Genomic DNA, 27,072 nt, shown 5'->3' with positions numbered 1-27,072 from the left:
CAAGAGCTGCAGCGTTTGGCCACCTGTGCGTCCTTGGCTCGGGGGAAGGGGGGGGCAGGAGGAGGAGGGGAAGGATTGGAGGAGGAGTGGGGATTGGGGAGGGGGAGGGGAATGAGGAATGAGTGCGGGGTGCAATAGAGTGCAAGTGTTGAGCTTTACGTGATGATGCTCTGAGTGATGTAGAGTGTGTGGGTGTGGTAGTGGTAGTGGTGGTTGGTGGTGATAGTTGATTGGTGGTGTTTATCTACCAGTGCTTATCTATCGATGACTATGGAGGGTCTAGTTCCTTATGCCTCGGTTGCTAGCAATAAATCACTGGAATATATGTAATCCACTATATGAAACCCCATATATATATATATATATATATATATATATATATATATATATATATATATATATATATATATATATATATATTCCCCAATTGACCCCAAGTGTTCATTTACCCCTTGCAAACATCTCACACATCTAGAGCATCTTCCTCCCCCCCCCTCTCCATCCCATTATCCCTTTCCACCCTTCCCACTTCCTCCTCTCCCACTTTCCCCTTTTCCAACTCCCCTCACCCATACCATTCCTTCCTGTCACCCCTCACATTATCTGAGGGTCTAGACAAGAAGGCATCCTTAGAATGCTACCTCAGGATTCTCTTGAAATACCTAGGTATTCACACCACAAGAGAAGCCGTGCCATTGAAGTTCCGGAATAGATAACAAGAAATCGTATTTTTTTTTAAGTGTTACTTAAGTATTTTCAATTTACCTTCTGGGCTCATTACTATCGCCTCTACGGCGATCTTCCTTGCGAGGACATTGGGGACTGTGTAGATTCATATGTTTAGTCTTTGTTTTGGGGTTTTCAGTGGCACGATTCTTCAGCTGAATGGAAACGAAATGGAAGAGGAGGGTTTTTTAATATGTGTGTGTGTGTGTGTGTGTGTGTGTGTGTGTGTGTGTGTATGTGTGTGTGTGTGTGTGTGTGTGTGTGTGTGTGTGTGTGTGTGTGCGTTATAGCGAGAATAACAAATCTAATTAAAATGGGATGAAAACTGTTCAGTTCTAACATAAGGATAAAAGAAAATGCAGATGGCCTATTGACCCAGTCGAGGCAGCTCCTATTAACCCATACGAGGCAGCTCCTATTGACCCATACGAGGCAGCTCGTATTAACCCATACGAGGCAGCTCCTATTAACCCATACGAGGCAGCTCCTATTGACCCATACGTGGCAGCTCCTATTAACCCATACGAGGCAGCTCCTATTGACCCATACGAGGCAGCTCCTATTGACCCATACGAGGCAGCTTCTATTGACTCAAACGAGGCAGTTCTTATTGACCCATACGAGGCAGCTCTTATTGACCTATACGAGGCAGCTCCTATTGACCCATACGAGGCAGCTCCTATTAACCCATACGAGGCAGCTCCTATTGACCCATACGAGGCAGCTCCTATTGATCCATACGAGGCAGCTTCTATTGACTCAAACGAGGCAGTTCTTATTGACCCATACGAGGCAGCTCTTATTGACCTATACGAGGCAGCTCCTATTGACCCATACGTGGCAGCTCCTATTAACCCATACGAGGCAGCTCCTATTGACCCATACGAGGCAGCTCCTATTGACCCTTACGAGGCAGCTCCTATTAACCCATACGAGGCAGCTCCTATTGACCTATACAAGGCAGCTCCTATTGACTCATACGAGGCAGCTCCTATTAACCCATACGAGGCAGCTCCTATTGACCCATACGAGGCAGCTCCTATTGACCCAAACGAAGCACCTTCTAATTGAAACAAACTATTTATCTCGCCTGACATAAGTAATCACAAGAAAGAAGAATCACAGACTTGATTACCATTCGAGTGTAATTGGCAATTCATCCGATTGCGTAATGGGCAGCTTTGCACGTGGGTGGGTGGAGGGCCAACGCCCAGCAAGACCACTTCATGTGCATGTACACGCATTAAGGACCAAAAAAAATAAAGAATGCTGTTGAATGTTTGTATTGGTGAAAATCATCAGCTTAAAGCTCTGACTATCGTATCTATAAACCCTTGATTCATTGTCTTCTTGCGTGTGCATGCAGTGTTCTCTAATGTTTTTGACGCAAATAATGAGGAATGTTACTTGTTCTCTAATGTTCTTGGTGCAAATAATGAGGATTGTTACTTGTTCTCTAATGTTCTTGACGCAAATAATGAGGATTGTTACTTGTTCTCTAATGTTCTTGACGCAAATAATGAAGATTGCTAAATATCCTCCTGCCTCGTCTGTCTTGCCGTTCTATTTCTTCCTGGTTCTTCTCCTCCTAGCTCTTCTCCTCCTAGTTCTTCTCCCTCTGGTTCTTCTCCTCCTGGTTCTTCTCCTAGTTCTTCTCCTCCTAGTTCTTCTCCTCCTAGTTCTTCTCCCTCTGGTTCTTCTCCTCCTGGTTCTTCTTTTCCTTCCATTTTCTGCTTCAAACTCGCTTGAAATCGCCTTCACTTTCTCCCTCATCTCTTTCAAGATGAAGCTGACAGCTACTAAGCCAGGTACAGATGACAGCTGCTCAAGCAAGAGTAATAGGAACCAAAAATTCGAGATAGTTCCCCCCTGGGGTAAAATTTCCCCGAATCGGGATTGACAATTCAATTTCCACCCCGACTTCTTGTATTGCGTCACGCAAGGCTCAGGATCGGGTCGTGTGTGTGGCGCCACACACATATACACACATGTGCTGAGGTTGACGCAGGTGTTTAGCATAGTTGGTGGGGTTGACTTCAACACTTATACTGAGTTGTGAGTGAAGTCAAGGAGTGTCTCTCTTATACTGTGAGTTCTTGGGGCTTTTTTCTCCTTATACTGTGAGTTTTTTGGGCTTTTTTCTCCTTATGCTGCGAGTTCTCGGGGCTCTTTTCTTCGTATACTGTGAATTCTCAGGGTTTTTTCTCTTTATACTGTGAGTTCTTGGGGCTCTTTTCTCTTTATACTGTGGGTTCTTGGGGGTTCTTTTCTCTTTATACTGTGGGTTCTTGGGGCTTTTTTCTCCTTATACTGTGAGTTCTTGGGGCTTTTTTCTCTTTACATTGTGAGTTCTTGGGGCTTTTTTCTCTTTATACTGTGAGTTTTTGGGTCTTTTTTCTCCTTATTCTGTGGGTTCTTGGGGCTCTTTTCTCCTTATACTTTGAGTTCTCCAAACCGTATAAGTATAAGGGCATTGGGAAACCCTCATAGTATAATTATAAGGGCATTAAAACCTCATACTATAAGTATAAGGGCATTGAAAAACCCTCATTGTATAAGGATAAAGGCATTAAAAATCTCATAGATGAAGGATAAGGGCATTTAGAAACATGATGTATAGCTAGAATACCCATCCGGAGCCATCTATACCCACCCTGACTCACCCATTCCCACGTGAGAGGGATGAGGGAGACAGGGAGGGAGAGGGGAAGGGGAGGGAGAGGAAATAAAAGGGTAGAAAAGATGAAAAAAAAAACAGAAATTCCTCCTTCACACAAAAGTGCGTCAGTTTCAGCTGTTCCCCACAAATATTTTTACTTCCTATTTCTCCCCTTTTTTCAGTCCCTTGACCTGTGTCTGTAGTCATCATTATCTCTCTCTCTCTCTCTCTCTCTCTCTCTCTCTCTCTCTCTCTCTCTCTCTCTCTCTCTCTCTCTCTCTCTCTCTCTCTCTCTCTCTCTCTCTCTCTCAAATGTCAATCAACTGGTGTACAGATTCCTGAGCCTACTGGGGTCTATCATATCTAGAACTGTGTATGGAGTCAGTCTCCGCCACATCACTGAGTAATGCATTCCATTTGTTAACTACTCTAACACTGAAAAGTTATTTGTAATGTCTCTGTGGCTCATTTGGGTGCTAAGCTTCCACCTGTGTCTCCTTGTTCGTGTTCCGCTCGTGCTAAATAGTTTGTCTTTGTCAGCCTTGCCAATTCCCCTGAGAATTTTGTAGGTGGCTATCATGTCTCACGTATCCTAAAACACACACACACACACACACACACACACACACACACACACACACACACACGCACACACACACACACACACACACACACACACACACACACACACACACACACGCACACACACACACACACACACACACACACACACACACACACACACACACACACACGCACGCATGTGTGTGTGTGTGTGTGTTGACTGAAACCTGTTGATTGACGGTTGAGAGGCGGGACCAAAGAGCCAGAGCTCAACCCCCGCAAGCACAACTAGGTGAGTACAGCTAGGTGAGTACACACACACCTAGACAAGCTGAAGGAATGGTCAAACAAATGGTTGTTAGAGTTTAACCCAAGCAAATGTAATGTAATGAAGATAGGTGTAGGGAGTAGGAGGCCAGATACAAGGTACCATCTGGGAGAGGAAATACTTCAAGAGTCAGAGAAAGAAAAAGTCTTGGGGTTGATGTCACGCCAGACCTGTCTCCTGCAGCCCATATCAAGAGGATAACATCAGCGGCATATGCCAGGCTGGCAAACATAAGAACGGCATTCAGAAACTTGTGTAAGGAATCATTCTTTGTATACCACATATGTCAGGCCAATCCTGGAGTATGCAGCCCCAGCATGGAGTCCATATCTAGTCAAGGATAAGACCAAACTGGAAAAGGTTCAAAGGTTTGCTGCCAGACTAGTACCCAAGCTGAGAGGTATGAGCTACGAGGAAAGACTACGGGAATTAAACCTCACTTCGCTGGAAGACAGAAGAGTTAGGGGGGACATGATCACCACATTCAAGATTCTCAAGGGAATTGATAGGGTAGATAAAGACAGTCTATTTAACACAAGGGGCACACGCACTAGGGGACACAGGTGGAAACTGAGCGCCCAACTGACCCACAGAGATATTAGAAAGAACTTTTTTAGTGTCAGAGTGGTTGACAAATAGAATGCATTAGGAAGTGATGTGGTGGAGGCTGACTCCATACACAGTTTCAAGTGTAGATATGATAGAGCCTAATAGGCTCAGGAACCTGTACACCTGTTGACTGACGGTTGAGAGGCGGGACCAAAGAGCCAGAGCTCAACCCCCGCAAGCACAATTAGGTGAGTACACACACACACGCACGCACGCACGCACTCAGGGTTATTGCCGTGCTCGCTAACTCCGGCAGCTGTGCCAATATGCCACACATTAACCTGGCATTTCAATTAATACCTGAAGGCACTTTGGTGACACTCTGATCATTTTGGCTCTATAGGCAGTGTTTACCTATACTGATATATATATATATATATATATATATATATATATATATATATATATATGTATATATATATATATATATATATATATATATATATATATATATATATATGACTGTGTCAGACCACGAAGGAAGAATTGAAACAGGAATTTCCTTAAGTACTTTCGTATAGAAAAAAGTACTGAAGTACTTTCTAAGTACTTCAGTAGAAATCCAAAGGTCTTCTTCGTTTAAGGTAACCGAAGAGGGTCAGCTACTCGAACGAAAGTGACCTTTGAGAACTACTCTTCCAATTAAACCAAGTTGCTAGAGCAAAACATTAGTCAGAGATATACAAATAATTATAATCAAAATAGTACAATAATTAAAATAGTTAATACTAATAATATTTTATAAAATATACAAAATAACTTGTTGATGGGTAGCATCTATGGGGTAAAATTATTTAAGCATTAGGTAATTGATTTAATTACTCTGAATCTTGTTTTTAATAACTCCTTGTGTGGGGGGGGGGGCCCTCGTAGCCTGGTGGATAGCGCGCAGGACTCGTAATTCTGTGGCGCGGGTTCGATTCCCGCACGAGGCAGAAACAAATGGGCAAAGTTTCTTTCACCCTGAATGCCCCTGTTACCTAGCAGTAAATAGGTACCTGGGAGTTAAGTCAGCTGTCACGGGCTGCTTCCTGGGGGTGGAGGCCTGGTCGAGGACCGGGCCGCGGGGACACTAAAGCCCCGAAATCATCTCAAGATAACCTCAAGATAACAGTGTGTGTTGATAATTTTAATTAAATCTTGGTGAAATTCCTCAGTTGTGTTGGTGACCTCCTCCTCCTTATATCAGTGACCCCTCCAATATCAGTGACCCCTCCAATATCAGTGCCCCCCCTCCAATATCAGTGCCCCCTCCAATATCAGTGCCTCCTCCAATATCAGTGCCCTCCTCCAATATCAGTGCCCCCCTCCAATATCAGTGCCCCCCTCCAATATCAGTGCCCCCCTCCAATATCAGTGCCCCCTCCAATATCAGTGCCCCCTCCAATATCAGTGCCCCCCTCCAATATCAGTGCCCCCCCCCTCCAATATCAGTGCCCCCTCCAATATCAGTGACCCCTCCAATATCAGTGCCCCCTCCAATATCAGTGCCCCCCTCCAATATCAGTGCCCCCTCCAATATCAGTGCCCCCTCCAATATCAGTGCCCCCCTCCAATATCAGTGCCCCCTCCAATATCAGTGTCCCCTCCAATATCAGTGACCCCTCCAATATCAGTGCCCCCCCCCTCCAATATCAGTGCCCCCTCCAATATCAGTGCCCCCCTCCAATATCAGTGCCCCCCTCCAATATCAGTGCCCCCTCCAATATCAGTGCCCCCCTCCAATATCAGTGCCCCCCTCCAATATCAGTGCCCCCTCCAATATCAGTGACCCCTCCAATATCAGTGCCCCCTCCAATATCAGTGCCCCCCTCCAATATCAGTGCCCCCCTCCAATATCAGTGCCCCCCTCCAATATCAGTGCCCCCTCCAATATCAGTGCCCCCTCCAATATCAGTGCCCCCCCCCAATATCAGTGCCCCCTCCAATATCAGTGCCCCCCTCCAATATCAGTGCCCCCTCCAATATCAGTGCCCCCCTCCAATATCAGTGCCCCCTCCAATATCAGTGCCCCCTCCAATATCAGTGCCCCCCTCCAATATCAGTGCCCCCCTCCAATATCAGTGCCCCCCTCCAATATCAGTGCCCCCTCCAATATCAGTGCCCCCCCCTCCAATATCAGTGCCCCCCTCCAATATCAGCGCCCCCGTCCTCTCCCCCCCCTCCCTCTCCCTCTCCCTCCACCTCGTGTGCTGGGGAGTCTTCCAACAGCTCCTGACTAACGTCTAAGGAGCAAAGAACTGTGATGGCGGAAGAAGATGATAAGCCCAGGACCGCAATTTATTATGTAGGAAGCGGAAGAAAAGCAGCAGCGGGAGGCTGAGAATGTTGGTGGATTGGGATTGGCAGGGGGGGGGGAAGGAGGGTAGGATTGGATAGGGTTAAGATAGATTGGAGAGGACGCGGTAAGATTGAAGCAGGGGATGGCGTTGAATAGAAGAACATGAAGAAGTATTGGGGAATATATGGGGTAGGATTGAAAGGGGGATTGGATAGGATTGGAGAAGAAGAAGGGGGGGTATAGGACTGTAATGTCTCCTATAGCGTGCTTCCATCGCTAAATAACGATCGTGCAAAGGGAGACAGCCCACACCATTAATAATAGTGACAATGTCACTATAGGGAAGTGACAGTTGGCAATAGACAGGTACCTCGGCTGGGTGGAATTGAGTGGATAGATAACCAGTTTCATCCACCAGTGCCTCTGGGTATTATTGATGCCGTCATTGCTGATGGCTCAAATGGACTAGAATTGAATTTTCTCTTCACCATGGCTGCTTCCAACATGAAATTCTGAAAGTTGACCCAAAACTGTGTCAAGCATTTTCCTCTAAATATACAAAAATAGATGGAAGACACAAAATATTTTTTGGAGACACAAAAATATTTTTGTGGAGACAAAAAAATAAGCTCATATCAGATATGTTGCGAAATGAATGAGTTTGGGACCATATACATAGGATCTAGCTGTTTCGTACGGGGTCAAAAGGCCTTCTGCAGTTTCCTATATACATAAAAATGAAAGTAGCGCTGAAAGTAATTTCGAACTCTCTTAAGATGTATTTTAACTCTCCCAAAGTACCATAAAATAATATTAAAGGCGATAAGCCCCTCCCCCCCTCAGGAATGCCAAAAAGAAAACGTGTTGTGATTCTTGATCTTAAGTGTTAAATGATTTCTTTCTTTACCGTCTTGATCAAACTTTACACCGTCATCGTCTATGTCATCAAGTTGTTTATGCTTTTTTTTAATGTCAAACTTGTCAACCTTGACCTCGTAACTGTGTCTCTCCCCCCCCCCCCCCTCCATATTAATGGTCTCCTTCGTCATCACAAGCATCAATAGACTACCACCAGCACCAACAACCACCAACACACCACCAACACACCACCACCACCACCACCACCACCACCACCACCACCACCACCACCACCACCACCACCATCACCACCACCACCACCACCACCATCACCACCACCACCACCACCAGCACCAACACACCACCACCACCACACCGGTTGACGGTTGAGAGGCGGGACCAAAGAGCCAGAGCTCAACCCCCGCAAACACAACTAGGTGAGTACACCAACACCACCAACAACACCACCACCACCACCACCCCACCAACACACCACCACCACCAGCACACCACTACCACCACCACCACCAACACACCACCACCAACATACCACCACCAACATACCACTACCACCACCAACACACCACCACCAACACCAACACACCACCACCACCAGCACCAACACACCACCACCACCACCACCAACACACCACCACCACCAGCACCAACACACCACCACCACCAGCACCAACACACCACCACCACCACCAGCACCAACACACCACCACCACCAGCACCAACACACCACCACCACACTACCACCATCGCCACCACCAAACACCCCAATGCTGAACAGACACAAAAAAGATCCCATTGCACCGCGTAAATTCTCCCGCTTAAAAGCCTCGCCAAGACATCCCGGCATCGCAGCTTTGTTTCCACACATTTTAGGATAAATCTTTGATATAGATATTGGATACAGAGGCCAAATCCCACCACAAACTGGGCGGCTTATTGCTCCATTACCCCGTAAACTTTTGAAAACACCCATTAGATGGTTATACCGTGGGATATTTCAAATGTTACGTAGAGTGTATTGAATACAGCAGTGCTGGGGGCCTGAGGTGGGAGGTGGTGGGGGTGTGGTGGGGATGGTGGGGTTGTGGTGGGGGTGGAGGGGTTGTGGAGGGGCCGAATGACTGGTAAAAGTTGGGTTTCTGTGTATTGGTGTTTTTGTTTTTAATGTGTTAATGTTTTAATATGTGTGTGTGTGTGTGTGTGTGTGTGTGTGTGTGTGTGTGTGTGTGTGTGTGTGTGTGTGTGTTACAAACATGTATTTCCTTAGAAAATTCGTGTTTCTAAGGACATTTCTAAGGGAAAAACTCTTATTAACTCCTATCGACACTTATTAAGACCTCACAGAAACATTGCGCTGAAAACGTCAGTATTACGGTGGTTTAACTTGTCGTAAAATGCATCGCATTTTTAACGCATTGGTCAATTTCGTCTTGTATATACCAGAACGGCAAGTATACTCTGCTCAAGAACAGCTAGTATACTCTCCTTATTGGTTTTATTTTGATATGTCAGCTAAGCTTATTTACTGTAAAGTGTACCTCGTTTGTAAAAAGGATTATAACACAGGACCTTTACATCAGCTGTAATGATTGGAATATTTTTAGTTTTTCCTGGTTTTCCCGACGTCCGGGTGACCTTGTGACCTTGCAAGCGTGACCTTGCAAGCGTGACCTTGCAAGCGTGACCTTGCAAGGGTGACCTTGCAAGCGTGCAAGGATTCTAGATTCTTCGGGACTCGAGATGTAATGACTCACTGACTTATTTTTTTTGTAATTGGGTCAATATTCGGAAGAATTTTTGGTATAATGTAAATTTGAAATATACTGTGAATGTAGACTAGGGAGGGTTAACCGGCGTTGCCCGGGTCGGGTTCATTAGGGCTGTCAAATAAAGTGTGTCTAGTGAAAATGCAAGCAAGAGGTGTTATCCTACCTGAGCTCGTTTGAAGCCTGATCCTAGAGACACATTTAATTCATGAGAATGTTCTCTCTTTCTCTTTCCATCTCTCTCTCTCTCTCTCTCTCTCTCTCTCTCTCTCTCTCTCTCTCTCTCTCTCTCTCTCTTTCTCTTTCTCTTTCTCTCTCTCTCTCTCTCTCTCTCTCTCTCTCTCTCTCTCTCTCTCTCTCTCTCTCTCTCTCTCTCTCTCTCTCTCTCTCTCTCTCTCTCTCTCTCTCTCTCTCTCTCTCTCTCTCTCTCTCTCTCTCTCTCTCTCTCTCAGCACCAGCCACACAGTTGAACATCAACTGTCTCACACACTTATCAAAATCATCTTCACGTAATATTAAAACCTCCGTCACGGATAATCAAAGCCCAATTCACATACGATTAAAATCTTCCTCATGTTCACTTAAACCTGTCAACGCCTTCAGGAGCCTTTTTTTTTAGATGGCTTACTTTCATGGTTAATTTCATTGTTAGAAAGTTAGCAATTTGATAATCAAAAACCTAATTCTTAAATGATTTTTCATTTATTTAATTTATTTCTTGACAGAATCTTCAGTATATTAATCAGTAAATTATTCATCCTTTTTTTTACAGAATTTAGTGTAAATTTTTAGTGATATATTTACATGTCAAGATTGGCTTCGTGTTGGCCACAAGATGTAATGATCTTATTTCATTATTCCTTTTTTAATCATCAACATCACACTTCATTTCTTGCAGTCCTGCTTTCCATTCCCCGCCCATCACCCCTAGCTCCTCCCCTTTCTAAATCCTCGGGTCAAAGACAAAAATCTTCCTAGTATTTACCTCCCAGAAATCTAGAGAAGGTAAACAGAACAGTCGTTCAGTGTGAGATCGTAGACGCCACCTTGAGAAAAACCTTTATAGGAAGACCCCCACACTCCAAGCCGTCAGACGGGATATGGAGAGGAGTGAAGTGAAGGAAACAGAAGTGATATGGGTCATTCTATCGTCCGTAAAATCGTAAAATTATGACATTGTAAGAACGTACAGTACAAAAATAACGTTTTATCCTGCCAGGAATGTAGATTTGGCGGCCTTGTAAGAACATACAGTACAAAAATAACGTTTTATCCTGCCAGGAATGCAGATTTGGCGGCCTTGAGACGCCAGGAGTGGCGATAGCAACGAATGTGCCCCCCATTGGCCGTCACTATGTTTGGGAGGTGTTCAAGGGAGGAAGAGACACAAGCAGAGTGTTGGGAGGTGATTGGCAGGACAGCGGCCATTGCTGGAAGAGCTGAAGCCCTTGCCTAAAAGGGTTTGGACAGTCGAGAAGAATTAGTGGAGAGGAAGATGCTGGAACGGTAAAGTGAGGGTGGGGGGAGGGAGAGGAACAAAAAATAAGGGGTGATGTGAGGGGAAGACGGAAGAGCAAAAGGGAGAGCAGGTGAGAGGTCCATTTAAGTAGGTCATCGCTCCGGTTTACAGGTCGGTTTACAAGCATAGTTTAGAGTGCTGGGGCCAGATTCACGGAGCAGTTACGCAAGCACTTACGAAGCTGTGCACCTTTTTTTCCATCTTTGACGGCTTTGTTTACAATTATTAAACAGTTAATGAGCTCCGAAGCACCAGGAGGCTGTTTATAACAATAACAACAGTTGATTGGGAAGTTTTCATGCTTGTAAACTGTTTAATAAATATAACCAAAGCCGTCAAAGATTGAGGAAAGATGTACACGTTCGTAAGTACTTGCGTAACTGTTTCGTGAATCTGGCTCCTGGTCCCCGGAATACGTCCAAGTAACACACGCTGTTTACACACTTTACATACTCTACTCTAGGAACACAGCGCAGGACACCACTCTTGAAACACTATTTTCTTCAAAGGTCATTTTCTTCCCATGCAATGTCATTTTCTTCACTGTCCTCATGTTCACTTCTCCATTGGAATAATGTTTTAATAACGGGGCCAAGATCTCATTTTCTAATTTGTAAACGTGAACAATAATCAAAGAGACGAACGTTGTGCAATGGAATTAATGTTGTTTATCTTCAGCGTTAGGAAGCTGAGTAAGCTTTGTCAATAAGCTGCGTTAGTAAGCTTCGTTAGTGAGCTGCGATAGTAAGTTTCGTTTGTAAAGGGCTTCCTCCCATATTTGATTTGAAGTGTTGAGTGTTCTTATAAGTTGACCTTTGTAAATTATTGCCGACCTGTGCTGACCTCTGTCAGTTGACCTTTGTAAATTATTGCCGACCTGTGCTGACCTCTGTCAGTTGACCTTTGTAAATTATTGCCGACCTGTGCTGACCTCTGTCAGTTGACCTTTGTAAATTATTGCCGACCTGTGCTGACCTCTGTCAGTTGACCTTTGTAAATTATTGCCGACCTGTGCTGACCTCTGTCAGTTGACCTGTGTAAATTATTGCAGACGGTTGTTGACCTCTGTAACCTTGTTTATCTGGTCTGAACCTTGTTTAACTACCTTGTTTGACTGTAACAGTCCTTGTTGATATAGGCTACTCGTATTTAACATTTTATTGACCTTATTTGCCTCTCTTGAATTGAGTCGTTTGTATTGATCTGCTGACCGTCCATATGTTGACCTATGTTGCTTGTCATGTTGACCCGCATTGACCTGTAGTGATGGATGGGGGCATTGCAGAGGGTAAGCCACAATAGCCTGGTTGAATACATATAACCCAGGAGGGACCATGCAGCGCCTTGTCTCTTTCCTTTCGTATGTGTGGCTCGTGATGCTTGTATTGATCTGTGAGGTTGTTGTTGTTGGCGTTTGCTAGCTCTTTTGGGAGTTTGTTGTGTGTGCTGAGAGTGTGTGTGTGTGTGTGTGTGTGTGTGTGTGTAATCACCTAGTTTTCACCTAGTTGTGCTTACGAGGGTTGAACTATGGCTCTTTGGTCCCGCCTCTCAACTGTCAATCAACTGGTGTACAGATTCCTGAGCCAACTAGGCTCCATCATATCTACACTTGCAGCTATGTACGAAGTCAGCCTCCACCACATCACTGCCTAGTGCATTCCATTTGTCATCTATGCCACAGACAAAATCTTTCTAATGTCTCTATGGCTCATTTGGGCTCTCAATTTCCACCTATGTCCCCTAGTGCATGTGCCCCTTGTGTTAAATAATCTGTCTTTATCTACCCTATCAATTCCTTTGAGAATTGTGTGTGTGTGTGTGTGTGTGTGTGTGTGTGTGTGTGTGTGTGTGTGTGTGTGTGTGTGTACTCACCTATTTGTATTCACCTATTTGTGCTTGCAGGATCGAGCATTGACTCTTGGATCCCGCCTTTCCAGCTATCGGTTGTTTACAGCAATGACTCCTGTCCCATTTCCCTATCATACCTAATTTTAAAAGTAACCCTGTGTGTGTGTGTGTGTGTGTGTGTGTGTGTGCTTGTTAGTGTTGTGTGCTTGTGGTGTTTGCTGTGTGTGTGTGTGTGTGTGTGCTTGTTAGTGTTGTGTGCTTGTGGTGTTTGCTGTGTGTGTGTGTGTGTGTGTGCTTGTTAGTGTTGTGTGCTTGTGGTGTTTGCTGTGTGTGTGTGTGTGTGTGTGCTTGTTAGTGTTGTGTGCTTGTGGTGTTTGCTGTGTGTGTGTGTGTGTGTGTGCTTGTTAGTGTTGTGTGCTTGTGGTGTTTGCTGTGTGTGTGTGTGTGTGTGTGCTTGTTAGTGTTGTGTGCTTGTGGTGTTTGCTGTGTGTGTGTGTGTGTGTGTGCTTGTTAGTGTTGTGTGCTTGTGGTGTTTGCTGTGTGTGTGTGTGTGTGTGTGCTTGTTAGTGTTGTGTGCTTGTGGTGTTTGCTGTGTGTGTGTGTGTGTGTGTGCTTGTTAGTGTTGTGTGCTTGTGGTGTTTGCTGTGTGTGTGTGTGTGTGTGTGCTTGTTAGTGTTGTGTGCTTGTGGTGTTTGCTGTGTGTGTTCAGCTTTATAATCCTCTTGCGGATTTTAGGAATTTGAGCTTTGGTGAAAGGGTGTTAACCCTGTTTGGTCGCTCTAGCAAATATAACCTCCTCCTCTGACCATCTGTTCCCAGTATTGTTTCATCAGGCTGTTTGTGTCAGTATATATCAACATAGACATGTAAAATAAAAGCCTTTAGAGCCCGTATCTTCCCCCCCCCCCCCTCCTCCCCCCTGTAAGCCCAACCCCCCTCCAGGGCAAGAATGGTCTTGTAAGAAAAATCGTTATATTGGTGTGTGTGTGTGTGTGTGTGTGTGTGTGTGTGTGTGTGTTTGTGTGTGTGTGTGTGTGTGTGTGTGTGTGTGTGTGTGTGTGTGTGTGTGTGTGTGTGTGTGTGTGTGTGTTTGTGTGTGTGTGTGTGTGTGTTTTATATTGTCTTCCGTCTTATCTGCTAACATTTCCCCAATTCCCTCTTTCTCTCTCTCTCTTCCACATTCTCCCCATCTCTCTTCCTTTACTTCTCCTTATCTCTTTTACTCCAACTCATCTTTTCTTCATTCCTCCCCTCCAACATCCTTCCCTCTCCCTCCTATTCCCCTTCCGTTTCTCCCCTATCTCCATTCCCTCCCTCGTCCCTCACAACACCGTTATCTACCCTCCCCTCCCTCATATTCCTTCTACCCCTTCCCCTTCTACCCACTTTTCCCCTTACTATCCAACCCCCCCCTTTCACATCTACCAACCCCCCTACCCCCTCCTCATTCATTCACCCCCCCCCCCACTACCCATCTCACCCAAACACGGACCAAACTTAAAACGTTTGGTTTTAATGGAAAATGACGGGGGAAGGGGAAGTTATCAAGCGAAAACGATTTTAAACGCTATCTAACTTTTTCCATTATGAGGCGAAAAATTGCACGCTAGATTTTATGTAATGTTCGGAGTTGACTTGTACAGGCTTTTTTGCCCCGCAAACTGCTGACTATCGCGGTTTTTATTGTATTTTTAATTTGTTTCCAGAGAGCCAGCTTAAAATAAATATATAATAAATATATACGTATGTATATAATATGTTGTCTTGCCTATATATTGAAATCGTCAGCTCCAACGATCTTAGTATATAGGCAAGACAACAACATCTTTTTCAGAATGCCTAACAATGCACAAGGAGCTAAGCGCTATTAAAGAATATATATTGTTTCGGTACATAACCAGACCATCAACCACAGGTGGTGACTGGGAGCCACTCAAAGCCACAGGTGGTGACTGGGAGCCACTCAAAGCCTCAGATGGTGACTGGGAGCCACTCAAAGCCTCAGATGGTGACTGGGAGCCACTCAAAACCACAGGTGGTGACTGGGAGCCACTCAAAGCCACAGGTGGTGACTGGAGGCCACTCAAAGCCTCAGATGGTGACTGGGGACCACTCAAAGCCACAGGTGGTGACTGGGAGCCACTCAAAGCCACAGGTGGTGACTGGGAGCCACTCAAAGCCACAGGTGGTGACTGGAGGCCACTCAAAGCCACAGGTGGTGACTGGGGACCACTCAAAGCCACAGGTGGTGACTGGGGACCACTCAAAGCCACAGGTGGTGACTGGGAGCCACTCAAAGCCACAGGTGGTGACTGGGGACCACTCAAAGCCACAGGTGGTGACTGGGAGCCACTCAAAGCCACAGGTGGTGACTGGAGGCCACTGAAAGCCACAGGTGGTGACTGGGAGCCACTCAAAGCCACAGGTGGTGACTGGGAGCTACTCAAAGCCACAGGTGGTGACTGGAGGCCACTGAAAGCCACAGGTGGTGACTGGGAGCCACTCAAAGCCACAGGTGGTGACTGGGAGCCACTCAAAGCCACAGGTGGTGACTGGGAGCCACTCAAAGCCACAGGTGGTGACTGGGGACCACTCAAAGCCACAGGTGGTGACTGGGAGCCACTCAAAGCCACAGGTGGTGACTGGGAGCCACTCAAAGCCACAGGTGGTGACTGGGAGCCACTCAAAGCCACAGGTGGTGACTGGGAGCCACTCAAAGCCACAGGTGGTGACTGGGAGCCACTCAAAGCCACAGGTGGTGACTGGGGACCACTCAAAGCCACAGGTGGTGACTGGGAGCCACTCAAAGCCACAGGTGGTGACTGGGAGCCACTCAAAGCCTCAGATGGTGACTGGGAGCCACTCAAAGCCTCAGATGGTGACTGGGAGCCACTCAAAACCACAGGTGGTGACTGGGAGCCACTCAAAGCCACAGGTGGTGACTGGAGGCCACTCAAAGCCACAGGTGGTGACTGGGGACCACTCAAAGCCACAGGTGGTGACTGGGAGCCACTCAAAGCCACAGGTGGTGACTGGAGGCCACTGAAAGCCACAGGTGGTGACTGGGAGCCACTCAAAGCCACAGGTGGTGACTGGGAGCCACTCAAAGCCTCAGATGGTGACTGGGAGCCACTCAAAGCCTCAGATGGTGACTGGGAGCCACTCAAAACCACAGGTGGTGACTGGGAGCCACTCAAAGCCACAGGTGGTGACTGGAGGCCACTCAAAGCCACAGGTGGTGACTGGGGACCACTCAAAGCCACAGGTGGTGACTGGGGACCACTCAAAGCCACAGGTGGTGACTGGGAGCCACTCAAAGCCACAGGTGGTGACTGGGAGCCACTCAAAGCCACAGGTGGTGACTGGGGACTACTCAAAGCCACAGGTGGTGACTGGGAGCCACTCAAAGCCACAGGTGGTGACTGGAGGCCACTGAAAGCCACAGGTGGTGACTGGGAGCCACTCAAAGCCACAGGTGGTGACTGGGAGCCACTCAAAGCCACAGGTGGTGACTGGAGGCCACTGAAAGCCACAGGTGGTGACTGGGAGCCACTCAAAGCCACAGGTGGTGACTGGGAGCCACTCAAAGCCACAGGTGGTGACTGGGAGCCACTCAAAGCCACAGGTGGTGACTGGGGACCACTCAAAGCCACAGGTGGTGACTGGGAGCCACTCAAAGCCACAGGTGGTGACTGGGAGCCACTCAAAGCCTCAGATGGTGACTGGGAGCCACTCAAAGCCTCAGATGGTGACTGGGAGCCACTCAAAACCACAGGTGGTGACTGGGAGCCACTCAAAGCCACAGGTGGTGACTGGAGGCCACTCAAAGCCACAGGTGGTGACTGGGGACCACTCAAAGCCACAGGTGGTGACTGGGGACCACTCAAAGCCACAGGTGGTGACTGGGAGCCACTCAAAGCCACAGGTGGTGACTGGGAGCCACTCAAAGCCACAGGTGGTGACTGGGGACCACTCAAAGCCACAGGTGGTGACTGGGAGCCACTCAAAGCCACAGGTGGTGACTGGGAGCCACTCAAAGCCACAGGTGGTGACTGGAGGCCACTGAAAGCCACAGGTGGTGACTGGGAGCCACTCAAAGCCACAGGTGGTGACTGGGAGCCACTCAAAGCCACAGGTGGTGACTGGGGACCACTCAAAGCCACAGGTGGTGACTGGGGACCACTCAAAGCCACAGGTGGTGACTGGGAGCCACTCAAAGCCACAGGTGGTGACTGGGAGCCACTCAAAGCCACAGGTGGTGACTGGGAGCCACTCAAAGCCACAGGTGGTGACTGGGAGCCACTCAAAGCCACAGGTGGTGACTGGGGACCACTCAAAGCCACAGGTGGTGACTGGGGACCACTCAAAGCCACAGGTGGTGACTGGGAGCCACTCAAAGCCACAGGTGGTGACTGGGAGCCACTCAAAGCCACAGGTGGTGACTGGGAGCCACTCAAAGCCACAGGTGGTGACTGGGAGCCACTCAAAGCCACAGGTGGTGACTGGGGACCACTCAAAGCCACCGGTGGTGACTGGGGACCATATCTTTCTCAATTTAAATTAAACTCTTAAGAGTCCATTTTAATTATGTATAAACGTTTTGTCAAATCCTATTCATTTTAAAACATTATTCATTATGTATATCACTGAACATCATGCATTTTAAGTCTCCCAGTCAGCCAGATATTGCATGTATACAGGACCATGTATCACCTAGGAATGTATACAGGCGCTGTTATGTAGTTACAGGCCCCTCATACTTTACATATAGCGATACATAGAGACCAACTGGGAACTTGAGCCTATACATATAGGAACACGTACCCTCACTGACCGTCAGATATAGGAAGGGAAGGAAAGGTAACTATCAGGGGGGAAAGCGCCAAGCCATTACGACTATATAGCGTCAGATATTGGAGTGCTTAACCAGAAATAAAAGCTATGAGTCCATTTGCGTAATGGAGGGGCCTAATAATTTACACATTGTGACCCCGAAAAACTATAATTATCTCTCAATAATTTATTCATTTTTTTGTAGGGGGGGGGGGGATTGTTGTCCAGTTGGTGTACGTTGGCGATGATTGGTTACCCAGCATGTCCCAGCGTGTTTCTGCGTGTCCCATTGTGTCCCAGCGTGTCCCAGTGTGTCCCAGCATCTCCCAACGTGTCTCTGCGTGTCCCAGCGTGTTTCTGCGTGTCCCAGCGTGTTTCTGCATGTCCCAGGATGTCCCAGCGTGTCCCAGTGTGTCCCAGCATCTCCCAACGTGTCTCTGCGTGTCCCAGCATGTCCCAGCGTGTTTCTGCGTGTCCCAGCGTGTCTGCATGTCCCAGCGTGTCCCAGCATGTTTCTGCGTGTCCTAGCGTGTTTCTGCATGTCCCAGCGTGTCTCTGCATGTCCCAGCGTGTCTCTGCGTGTCTCAGCGTGTCCCTGAGAGTCCCTGTGTGTCCCAGCGTGTTTATGTGTGTCCCAGCATGTCCCCAAGAGTCCCAGCATGTCCCCAAGAGTCTCAGCAGGTCCCCAAGAGTCCCAGCATGTTCCCCAAGAGTCCCAGCATGTCCCCCAAGAGTCCCAGCATGTCCCCCAAGAGTCCCAGCATGTCCCCCAAGAGTTCCAGCATGTCCCTAGTGATAACACCGTCTCATTATCTCTCTTGATAAAACAAGAGGTCTCTTCCCTCATTCTCTTCGCCCTGATAGCTTTAATATTAATGGAGCGCCCGTGGAGACGCGGGAATATTGTAAATGTCTTGGAGTCGAAGTCAGTGATGCAAATCTCTGTCATCATCCTCAGCAACAACCTTCACACAGAAAGCTTCTTGAGCGACTTAATTCCCGAAAAAAACAAACGACTAAACTACGACGTTGTTGCAACGTTCGAACAACGTTTAACACCTAACAAGTTGTTAACAACCAATAGAGCACGTTGTAACAACGTTCTATAAGTCATAAAAACGTTATGACTAAGTGTAACAACTTTATTATGAGTTGTAACAAGCGGAAAATAGGGACAGTTACGTTGTGTGTTTTGCAGAGTTAAACGTCTCAATATGTCATGTTGGTAATGGCTTTGGCTTTAGTATGCAATATGCTCGAAGCTTCTGCATGCGATCTGGTTGGAAATCATGCCTTGCATAGTGATGATTTTCCGTTAAAACAATAGCAAGGTCAAGTTGTAGTACATAATTAGGCCATTCGCATTATCCCAGGCTGTCGTGGAACTACCAGCCTTGTTAACCTGAGGAGAGAACCTGAGAGAACCTTGTTAACCTGAGCTCCTGGACGCAGGTTCGAATCCTCGTCACGGCCCTTGTGGATTTGTTCTGAGGAGAGGACTACTACGTCTCTTAAGTAGAGCCTTATATGGCCCACCAGGACAGGCTCGGGGATTACGGGCTATTCATGCCCGTGCCACCTGTTGCGTGGCTTTCTCTTTATCAATCGGGGAGTAGAACAACTCCCGAAATCCTCTGCAGGTATGCTCCAGGTTTAAGAGGAATAGGTAGTACTGAGCACCATGTTTTGTTTTCATCTTTTGAGAAAGGGCAGTTTCTCAGATTTATTGAAAATTGACATTCATTCTTCGCTACTGTCCCTGTGATCCTCTGCACCCAATCACAGTGTTTCCCGGAGAGTGTGGGAGTACGACTGTTTTGTTAATAATATCAGAAAATTGGGCTGTACTCTGATCTCAGGAAATTGGGTTGTACTCTAATCTTAGGAAATTGGGTTGTACTCTAATTTCAGGAAATTGGGTTGTACTCTAATCTCAGGAAATTGGGTTGTACTCTAATCTTAGGAAATTGGGTTGTACTCTAATCTCAGGAAATTGGGTTGTACTCTAATCTTAGGAAATTAGGTTGTACTCTAATCTCAGGAAATTGGGTTGTACTCTAATCTCAGGAAATTGGGCTGTACTCTGATCTCAGGAAATTGGGCTGTACTTTGATCTCAGGAAAATGGGCTGTACTCTGATCTCAGGAAAATGGGCTGTAATCTTAGGAAATTGGGTTGTACTCTAATTTCATGAAATTGGGCTGTAATCAAATCTTTCCCTTAGTTTCCACCTCCCTTAGATTGAAGAGGGTTACCCTGAATTGGAGTAACGGATAGGCGAGATTCGCAGATTTTTTCTTTTTTTTGGTTAGGCCAAATCGCTGCTAAAGTTACAGTCGGTATATCGCTAATGATCCCGTCAGTGATTCGTCAGTCTGTCAATCTTTCTCTACGATGCTCCATACACAATTCTGCCCAATTTTGATTCCTTTCATATATATATATATATATATATATATATATATAAATTGGTTTCCGTGATTCGATTTCACAGAAACAGCTCTGTTGTTTATTTAAACGCGTCGAGCGCTGATTGGCTGATGGCATTACTGCTTGGGCAAGCAAGTCTGAGCCCCTCAGATGATGGATAACTGGGAATCAGAAGAAACTGACTTTAATGGCAATACTGTATTGTATTTAAGCCTGTTTCCTGTCAAGACAGTCACCTGGCAGTAATCTGTCAGCTTGTTTGTCAGTCAGGCAGCTAGTCAGCCAGTTAATACGACAGGAAGTCAATTAGCATCTGTGCCTGCAAATGGAGAAACAACTGAAGTGTGATAGCAATATATATATATATATATATATATATATATATATATATATATATATATATATATATATATATATATATATATATATTATATATATATATATATATAATATATATATAGATATATATATATATATATATATATAATATATGTATATATATATATATATACATATATATATACAGGGGTAATTTCCTTCAATTGCACAAGAGGTACCATCTCTTGTGTAATTTTGTAGGGACCCATATCCTCGGAAAAGAAAAGAAAGAGTATTCAGAGAAGACTTTGTGGATTCTCAAATTCAGGATTCTACCATCCCTTATTCTTTTATTTTTGTTTATTTTAATTTCGGCGACGCTTCACCTGGTTGACGACATTCAATCACATTAAGGAGACTTGAACTGCCAAAATGGCTTCTGTTTTGTTTCCGTTTCTCTCTCTGTCTCTCTCTCTCTCTCTCTCTCTCTCTCTCTCTCTCTCTCTCTCTCTCTCTCTCTCTCTCTCTCTCTCTCTCTCTCTCTCTCTCTCTCTCTCTCTCTCTCTCTCTCTCTCTCTCTCTCTCTCTCTCTCTCTCTCTCTCTCTCTCTCTCTCTCTCTCTCTCTCTCTCTCTCTCTCTCAGGATCAGTGAGTGTATCAGGGCGCTCCATGTAGGGTATAAGGGCAGGATCAGTGATTGGTATCAGGGCGCCCCATGTAGGGTATAAGGGCAGGATCAGTGAGTGTATCAGGGCGCTCCATGTAGGGTATAAGGGCAGGATCAGTGATTGGTATCAGGGCGCCCCATGTAGGATATAAGGGCAGGATCAGTGAGGGGTATCAGGGCGCTCCATGTAGGGTATAAGGGCAGGATCAGTGAGTGTATCAGGGCGCCCCATGTAGGGTATAAGGCCAGGATCAGTGAGGGGTATCAGGGCGCTCCATGTAGGGTATAAGGGCAGGATCAGTGAGGGGTATCAGGGCGCTCCATGTAGGGTATAAGGGCAGGATCAGTGAGGGTATCAGGGCGCCCCATGTAGGGTATAAGGACAGGATCAGTGATTGGTATCAGGGCGCCCCATGTAGGGTATAAGGGCAGGATCAGTGAGTGTATCAGGGCGCTCCATGTAGGATATAAGGGCAGGGTCAGTGAGGGGTATCAGGGCGCTCCATGTAGGGTATAAGGGCAGGATCAGTGAGTGTATCAGGGCGCCCCATGTAGGGTATAAGGCCAGGATCAGTGAGGGGTATCAGGGCGCTCCATGTAGGGTATAAGGGCAGGATCAGTGAGGGGTATCAGGGCGCTCCATGTAGGGTATAAGGGCAGGATCAGTGAGGGTATCAGGGCGCTCCATGTAGGGTATAAGGGCAGGATCAGTGAGGGTATCAGGGCGCTCCATGTAGGGTATAAGGGCAGGATCAGTGAGGATATCAGGGCGCTCCATGTAGGGTATAAGGGCAGGATCAGTGAGGGGTATCAGGGCGCTCCATGTAGGGTATAAGGGCAGGATCAGTGAGGGTATCAGGGCACTCCATGTAGGGTATAAGGGTAGGATCAGTGAGGGGTATCAGGGCGCTCCATGTAGGGTACAAGGGCAGGATCAGTGAGGGTATCAGGGCGCTCCATGTAGGGTATAAGGGCAGGATCAGTGAGGGGTATCAGGGCGCTCCATGTAGGGTAAAAGGGCAGGATCAGTGAGGGGTATCAGGGCGCTCCATGTAGGGTATAAGGGCAGGATCAGTGAGGGGTATCAGGGAAGCTCAGAGCGAGGATGTATCTATTGTTCAGAGTGCTTCTCTTGTTGAGCAGTCTACAATGCAAGATGAATATTTGCATATGAGATGGACGAGAATTGCGTTTGTGTGTGTGTGTGTGTGTGTGTGTGTGTGTGTGTGTGTGTGTGTGTGTGTGTGTGTGTGTGTGTGTGTGTGTGTGTGTGTGTACTCACCTATTCACCTATTTGTGCTTGCGGGGGTTGAGCTTTGGGTCTTTGGTCCCGCCTCTCAACTGTCAATCAACTGGTGTACAGATTCCCGAGTCTACTGGGCTCTATCATATGTACATTTGAAACTGTGTATGGAGTCAGCCTCCACCACATCACTGCCTAGTGCATTCCATCCGTTAACTACTCTGACAGAAAAAGTTCCTTCTAACGTCTCTGTGGCTCATGTGGGTACTCAGTTTCCACCTGTGTCCACTTGTTCGCGTACCACCAGTGTTGAATAGTTTACCCTTGTTTACCCGGTCGATTCCCCTGAGGATTTAGTAGGTTGTGATCATGTCTCCCCTTATTCTTCTGTCTTCCAGTGTCGTAAGGTGCATTTCCCGCAGCCTCTCCTCGTAACTCATGCCTCTTAGTTCTGGGACTAGTCTAGTGGCATACCTTTGGACTTTTGTGTGTGTGTGTGTTGTGAACTTCGATATGTGGGATTCCATCTTCGTAGTTAGGTTTTATGTTACATGGCAGGTCGCATGGATCCTTTTATCGGTCCTTGAAGAACTCCTCAAGTTATCATATATATCAGTCTTACTTATTGTCCTTTTCTGTGACTCTCTGACACCTGTCTGCTAGGTACTCTCTCACCTGTTCCAATGTTTCTTTCATTTACTTCCCGCCTGCCTCTTAAGTTAATACGCAATCTGCCAATTTATCTCTCTCCTGTCTTCAGTTATTTCATCTTAGAACTTAATAGATTAGGCATTAATTTCTCTGGTGTTTGAGAACATAGCTAATATAATGTAGATATTTTTCTAACCTAATTGTTATTTTTCTGTCAAGCACTTTGCAGGTCTGTAGTTCGCTGCCTCCTATTCGTCCCCTTTGTTATGTAGTGGTATCATATTTTCTGTCTTCCAGCAGTTTGGCAACTCCCCCTTCACAATTATATTGTTAAAAATCAGAGCTAGATGTATACAAATAGTCTGTGCAGCTTCCTTTAACATTCAAGGTCTTGCTTTGTCTAGAACAAAAGTATTGCACTTCTTCATCTGTTAAAAAATCAGTAAAAGAAACATGATGGGGGATTCGAACCTGCACAATAAGTACTCCCACTGGGTCAGAACGTCACATTAATGTGATCATATCCTCTCGAATAGGGTTACGTTCTCTCCTAGCACTGAGAGCAGTCCCGACAGTCATTAACATTATGCATGGAAAATGGCATTTAGTTAATCACAAACTTCCTTGTCATTTCCAATTTGGTTTTTCCCCTCTTGCGTGGTCTAGTTAATTGATCATTCATTGTCATTTTTCTTGCATACACAATTATGTCATAACCCGTTGTTGTTGTTGTTGTTGTTGTTGTTGTTGTTGTTGTTGTTGTTGTTGTTGTTGTTGTTTTAGATTCAATGTTTATTTCAGACACTCTTCTTGTGTTTATTTATTAATTATTAGGCATTTTGCGTGTGTTGTGGATATATATATATATATATATATATATATATATATATATATATATATATATATATATATATATATATATATATATATATATATATATATATATATGCGAACAAGCCTGAATGGTCCCCAGGACAATATGCAACTGGGCTTGTTCGCATTTGTGTTCCTCACGTGTGCCCCAAAGAATGAGGTGATTTGGTAAAATGCTATGCCCAAGATTACTATCCGAGTGCCGGCAGTGGGGTGGTTCAAATAGCCTCGGCTATCACCTCATTATGTCCGGTCGTGATGGTCAAGTGGATTAAGGCGTCTTGTACATACCAGTTGCGTGGCATCTGGGAGTATGGGTTCGAGTCACTTCTGGGGTGTGAGTTTTCAGTTGCATATTGTCCTGGGGACCATTCAGGCTTGTTCGCATTTGTGTTCCTCACGTGTGCCCCAAAGAATGAGGTGATTTGGTAAAATGCTATGCCCAAGATTACTATCCGAGTGCCGGCGGTGGGGTGGTTCAAATAGCCTCGGCTATCACCTCATTATGTCCGGTCGTGATGGTCAAGTGGATTAAGGCGTCTTGTACATACCAGTTGCGTGGCATCTGGGAGTATGGGTTCGAGTCACTTCTGGGGTGTGAGTTTTCAGTTGCATATTGTCCTGGGGACCATTCAGGCTTGTTCGCATTTGTGTTCCTCACGTGTGCCCCAAAGAATGAGGTGATTTGGTAAAATGCTATGCCCAAGATTACTATCCGAGTGCCGGCGGTGGGGTGGTTCAAATAGCCTCGGCTATCACCTCATTATGTCCGGTCGTGATGGTCAAGTGGATTAAGGCGTCTTGTACATACCAGTTGCGTGGCATCTGGGAGTATGGGTTCGAGTCACTTCTGGGGTGTGAGTTTTCAGTTGCATATTGTCCTGGGGACCATTCAGGCTTGTTCGCATTTGTGTTCCTCACGTGTGCCCCAAAGAATGAGGTGATTTGGTAAAATGCTATGCCCAAGATTACTATCCGAGTGCCGGCGGTGGGGTGGTTCAAATAGCCTCGGCTATCACCTCATTATGTCCGGTCGTGATGGTCAAGTGGATTAAGGCGTCTTGTACATACCAGTTGCGTGGCATCTGGGAGTATGGGTTCGAGTCACTTCTGGGGTGTGAGTTTTCAGTTGCATATTGTCCTGGGGACCATTCAGGCTTGTTCGCATTTGTGTTCCTCACGTGTGCCCCAAAGAATGAGGTGATTTGGTAAAATGCTATGCCCAAGATTACTATCCGAGTGCCGGCGGTGGGGTGGTTCAAATAGCCTCGGCTATCACCTCATTATGTCCGGTCGTGATGGTCAAGTGGATTAAGGCGTCTTGTACATACCAGTTGCGTGGCATCTGGGAGTATGGGTTCGAGTCACTTCTGGGGTGTGAGTTTTCAGTTGCATATTGTCCTGGGGACCATTCAGGCTTGTTCGCATTTGTGTTCCTCACGTGTGCCCCAAAGAATGAGGTGATTTGGTAAAATGCTATGCCCAAGATTACTATCCGAGTGCCGGCGGTGGGGTGGTTCAAATAGCCTCGGCTATCACCTCATTATGTCCGGTCGTGATGGTCAAGTGGATTAAGGCATCTTGTACATACCAGTTGCGTGGCATCTGGGAGTATGGGTTCGAGTCACTTCTGGGGTGTGAGTTTTCAGTTGCATATTGTCCTGGGGACCATTCAGGCTTGTTCGCATTTGTGTTCCTCACGTGTGCCCCAAAGAATGAGGTGATTTGGTAAAATGCTATGCCCAAGATTACTATCCGAGTGCCGGCGGTGGGGTGGTTCAAATAGCCTCGGCTATCACCTCATTATGTCCGGTCGTGATGGTCAAGTGGATTAAGGCGTCTTGTACATACCAGTTGCGTGGCATCTGGGAGTATGGGTTCGAGTCACTTCTGGGGTGTGAGTTTTCAGTTGCATATTGTCCTGGGGACCATTCAGGCTTGTTCGCATTTGTGTTCCTCACGTGTGCCCCAAAGAATGAGGTGATTTGGTAAAATGCTATGCCCAAGATTACTATCCGAGTGCCGGCGGTGGGGTGGTTCAAATAGCCTCGGCTATCACCTCATTATGTCCGGTCGTGATGGTCAAGTGGATTAAGGCGTCTTGTACATACCAGTTGCGTGGCATCTGGGAGTATGGGTTCGAGTCATTTCTGGGGTGTGAGTTTTCAGTTGCATATTGTCCTGGGGACCATTCAGGCTTGTTCGCATTTGTGTTCCTCACGTGTGCCCCAAAGAATGAGGTGATTTGGTAAAATGCTATGCCCAAGATTACTATCCGAGTGCCGGCGGTGGGGTGGTTCAAATAGCCTCGGCTATCACCTCATTATGTCCGGTCGTGATGGTCAAGTGGATTAAGGCGTCTTGTACATACCAGTTGCGTGGCATCTGGGAGTATGGGTTCGAGTCACTTCTGGGGTGTGAGTTTTCAGTTATATATATATATATATATATATATATATATATATATATATATATATATATATATATATATATATATATATATATATATATATATATATATATTAATAAAAGAAAGGGGTATTACCTCTGGTGCAAGTGTAGGGACCCATAGCCTCGGAGAAGAAAATAATGAGTACTCAGAGAAGACCTTGTGGATCCTCACTGAACACTTTGATATTTTCTTTCCCTACCACCCCTATTCTTTTAGTGTGTGTGTGTGTATAATATATATATTATGTGTATGTATGTATGTATGTATATGTATGTATGTATATGTGTGTGTGTATATATATATATATATATATATATATATATATATATATATATATATATATATATATATATATATATATATATATATGTAATATGAAAGAGAACGGAGCTGCCCAATCACCACAGGTAACTACTATGCAAATCAAAT

At 46.0% G+C, this 27,072-nt stretch overlaps 2 protein-coding genes across 2 annotated transcripts in view; one reads left to right on the top strand and one right to left on the bottom strand.

Annotated features, from left to right (window-relative positions):
• The window catches only part of Orc1 (origin recognition complex subunit 1), a 404,967-nt gene that overhangs the window by 167,694 nt on the left and 210,201 nt on the right, over positions 1–27,072 (top strand). The window lies entirely within an intron of this gene.
• LOC123769507 (mucin-22-like) overlaps positions 14,976–27,072 on the bottom strand; it is a 100,135-nt gene continuing 88,038 nt past the window's right edge. Inside the window, exon 2 of the mRNA XM_069316941.1 lies at positions 14,976–17,708. Within this exon, the coding sequence (XP_069173042.1) occupies positions 14,976–17,708 (2,733 nt within the window). The remainder of the gene's footprint in view (positions 17,709–27,072) is intronic.

This window comes from Procambarus clarkii, chromosome 86, assembly GCF_040958095.1.
Source record: "Procambarus clarkii isolate CNS0578487 chromosome 86, FALCON_Pclarkii_2.0, whole genome shotgun sequence".
Taxonomy (NCBI): domain Eukaryota; kingdom Metazoa; phylum Arthropoda; class Malacostraca; order Decapoda; family Cambaridae; genus Procambarus; species Procambarus clarkii.
Note: the sequence above shows the minus strand (reverse complement) of the source record. Positions and strands in the feature narration are given on the sequence as shown.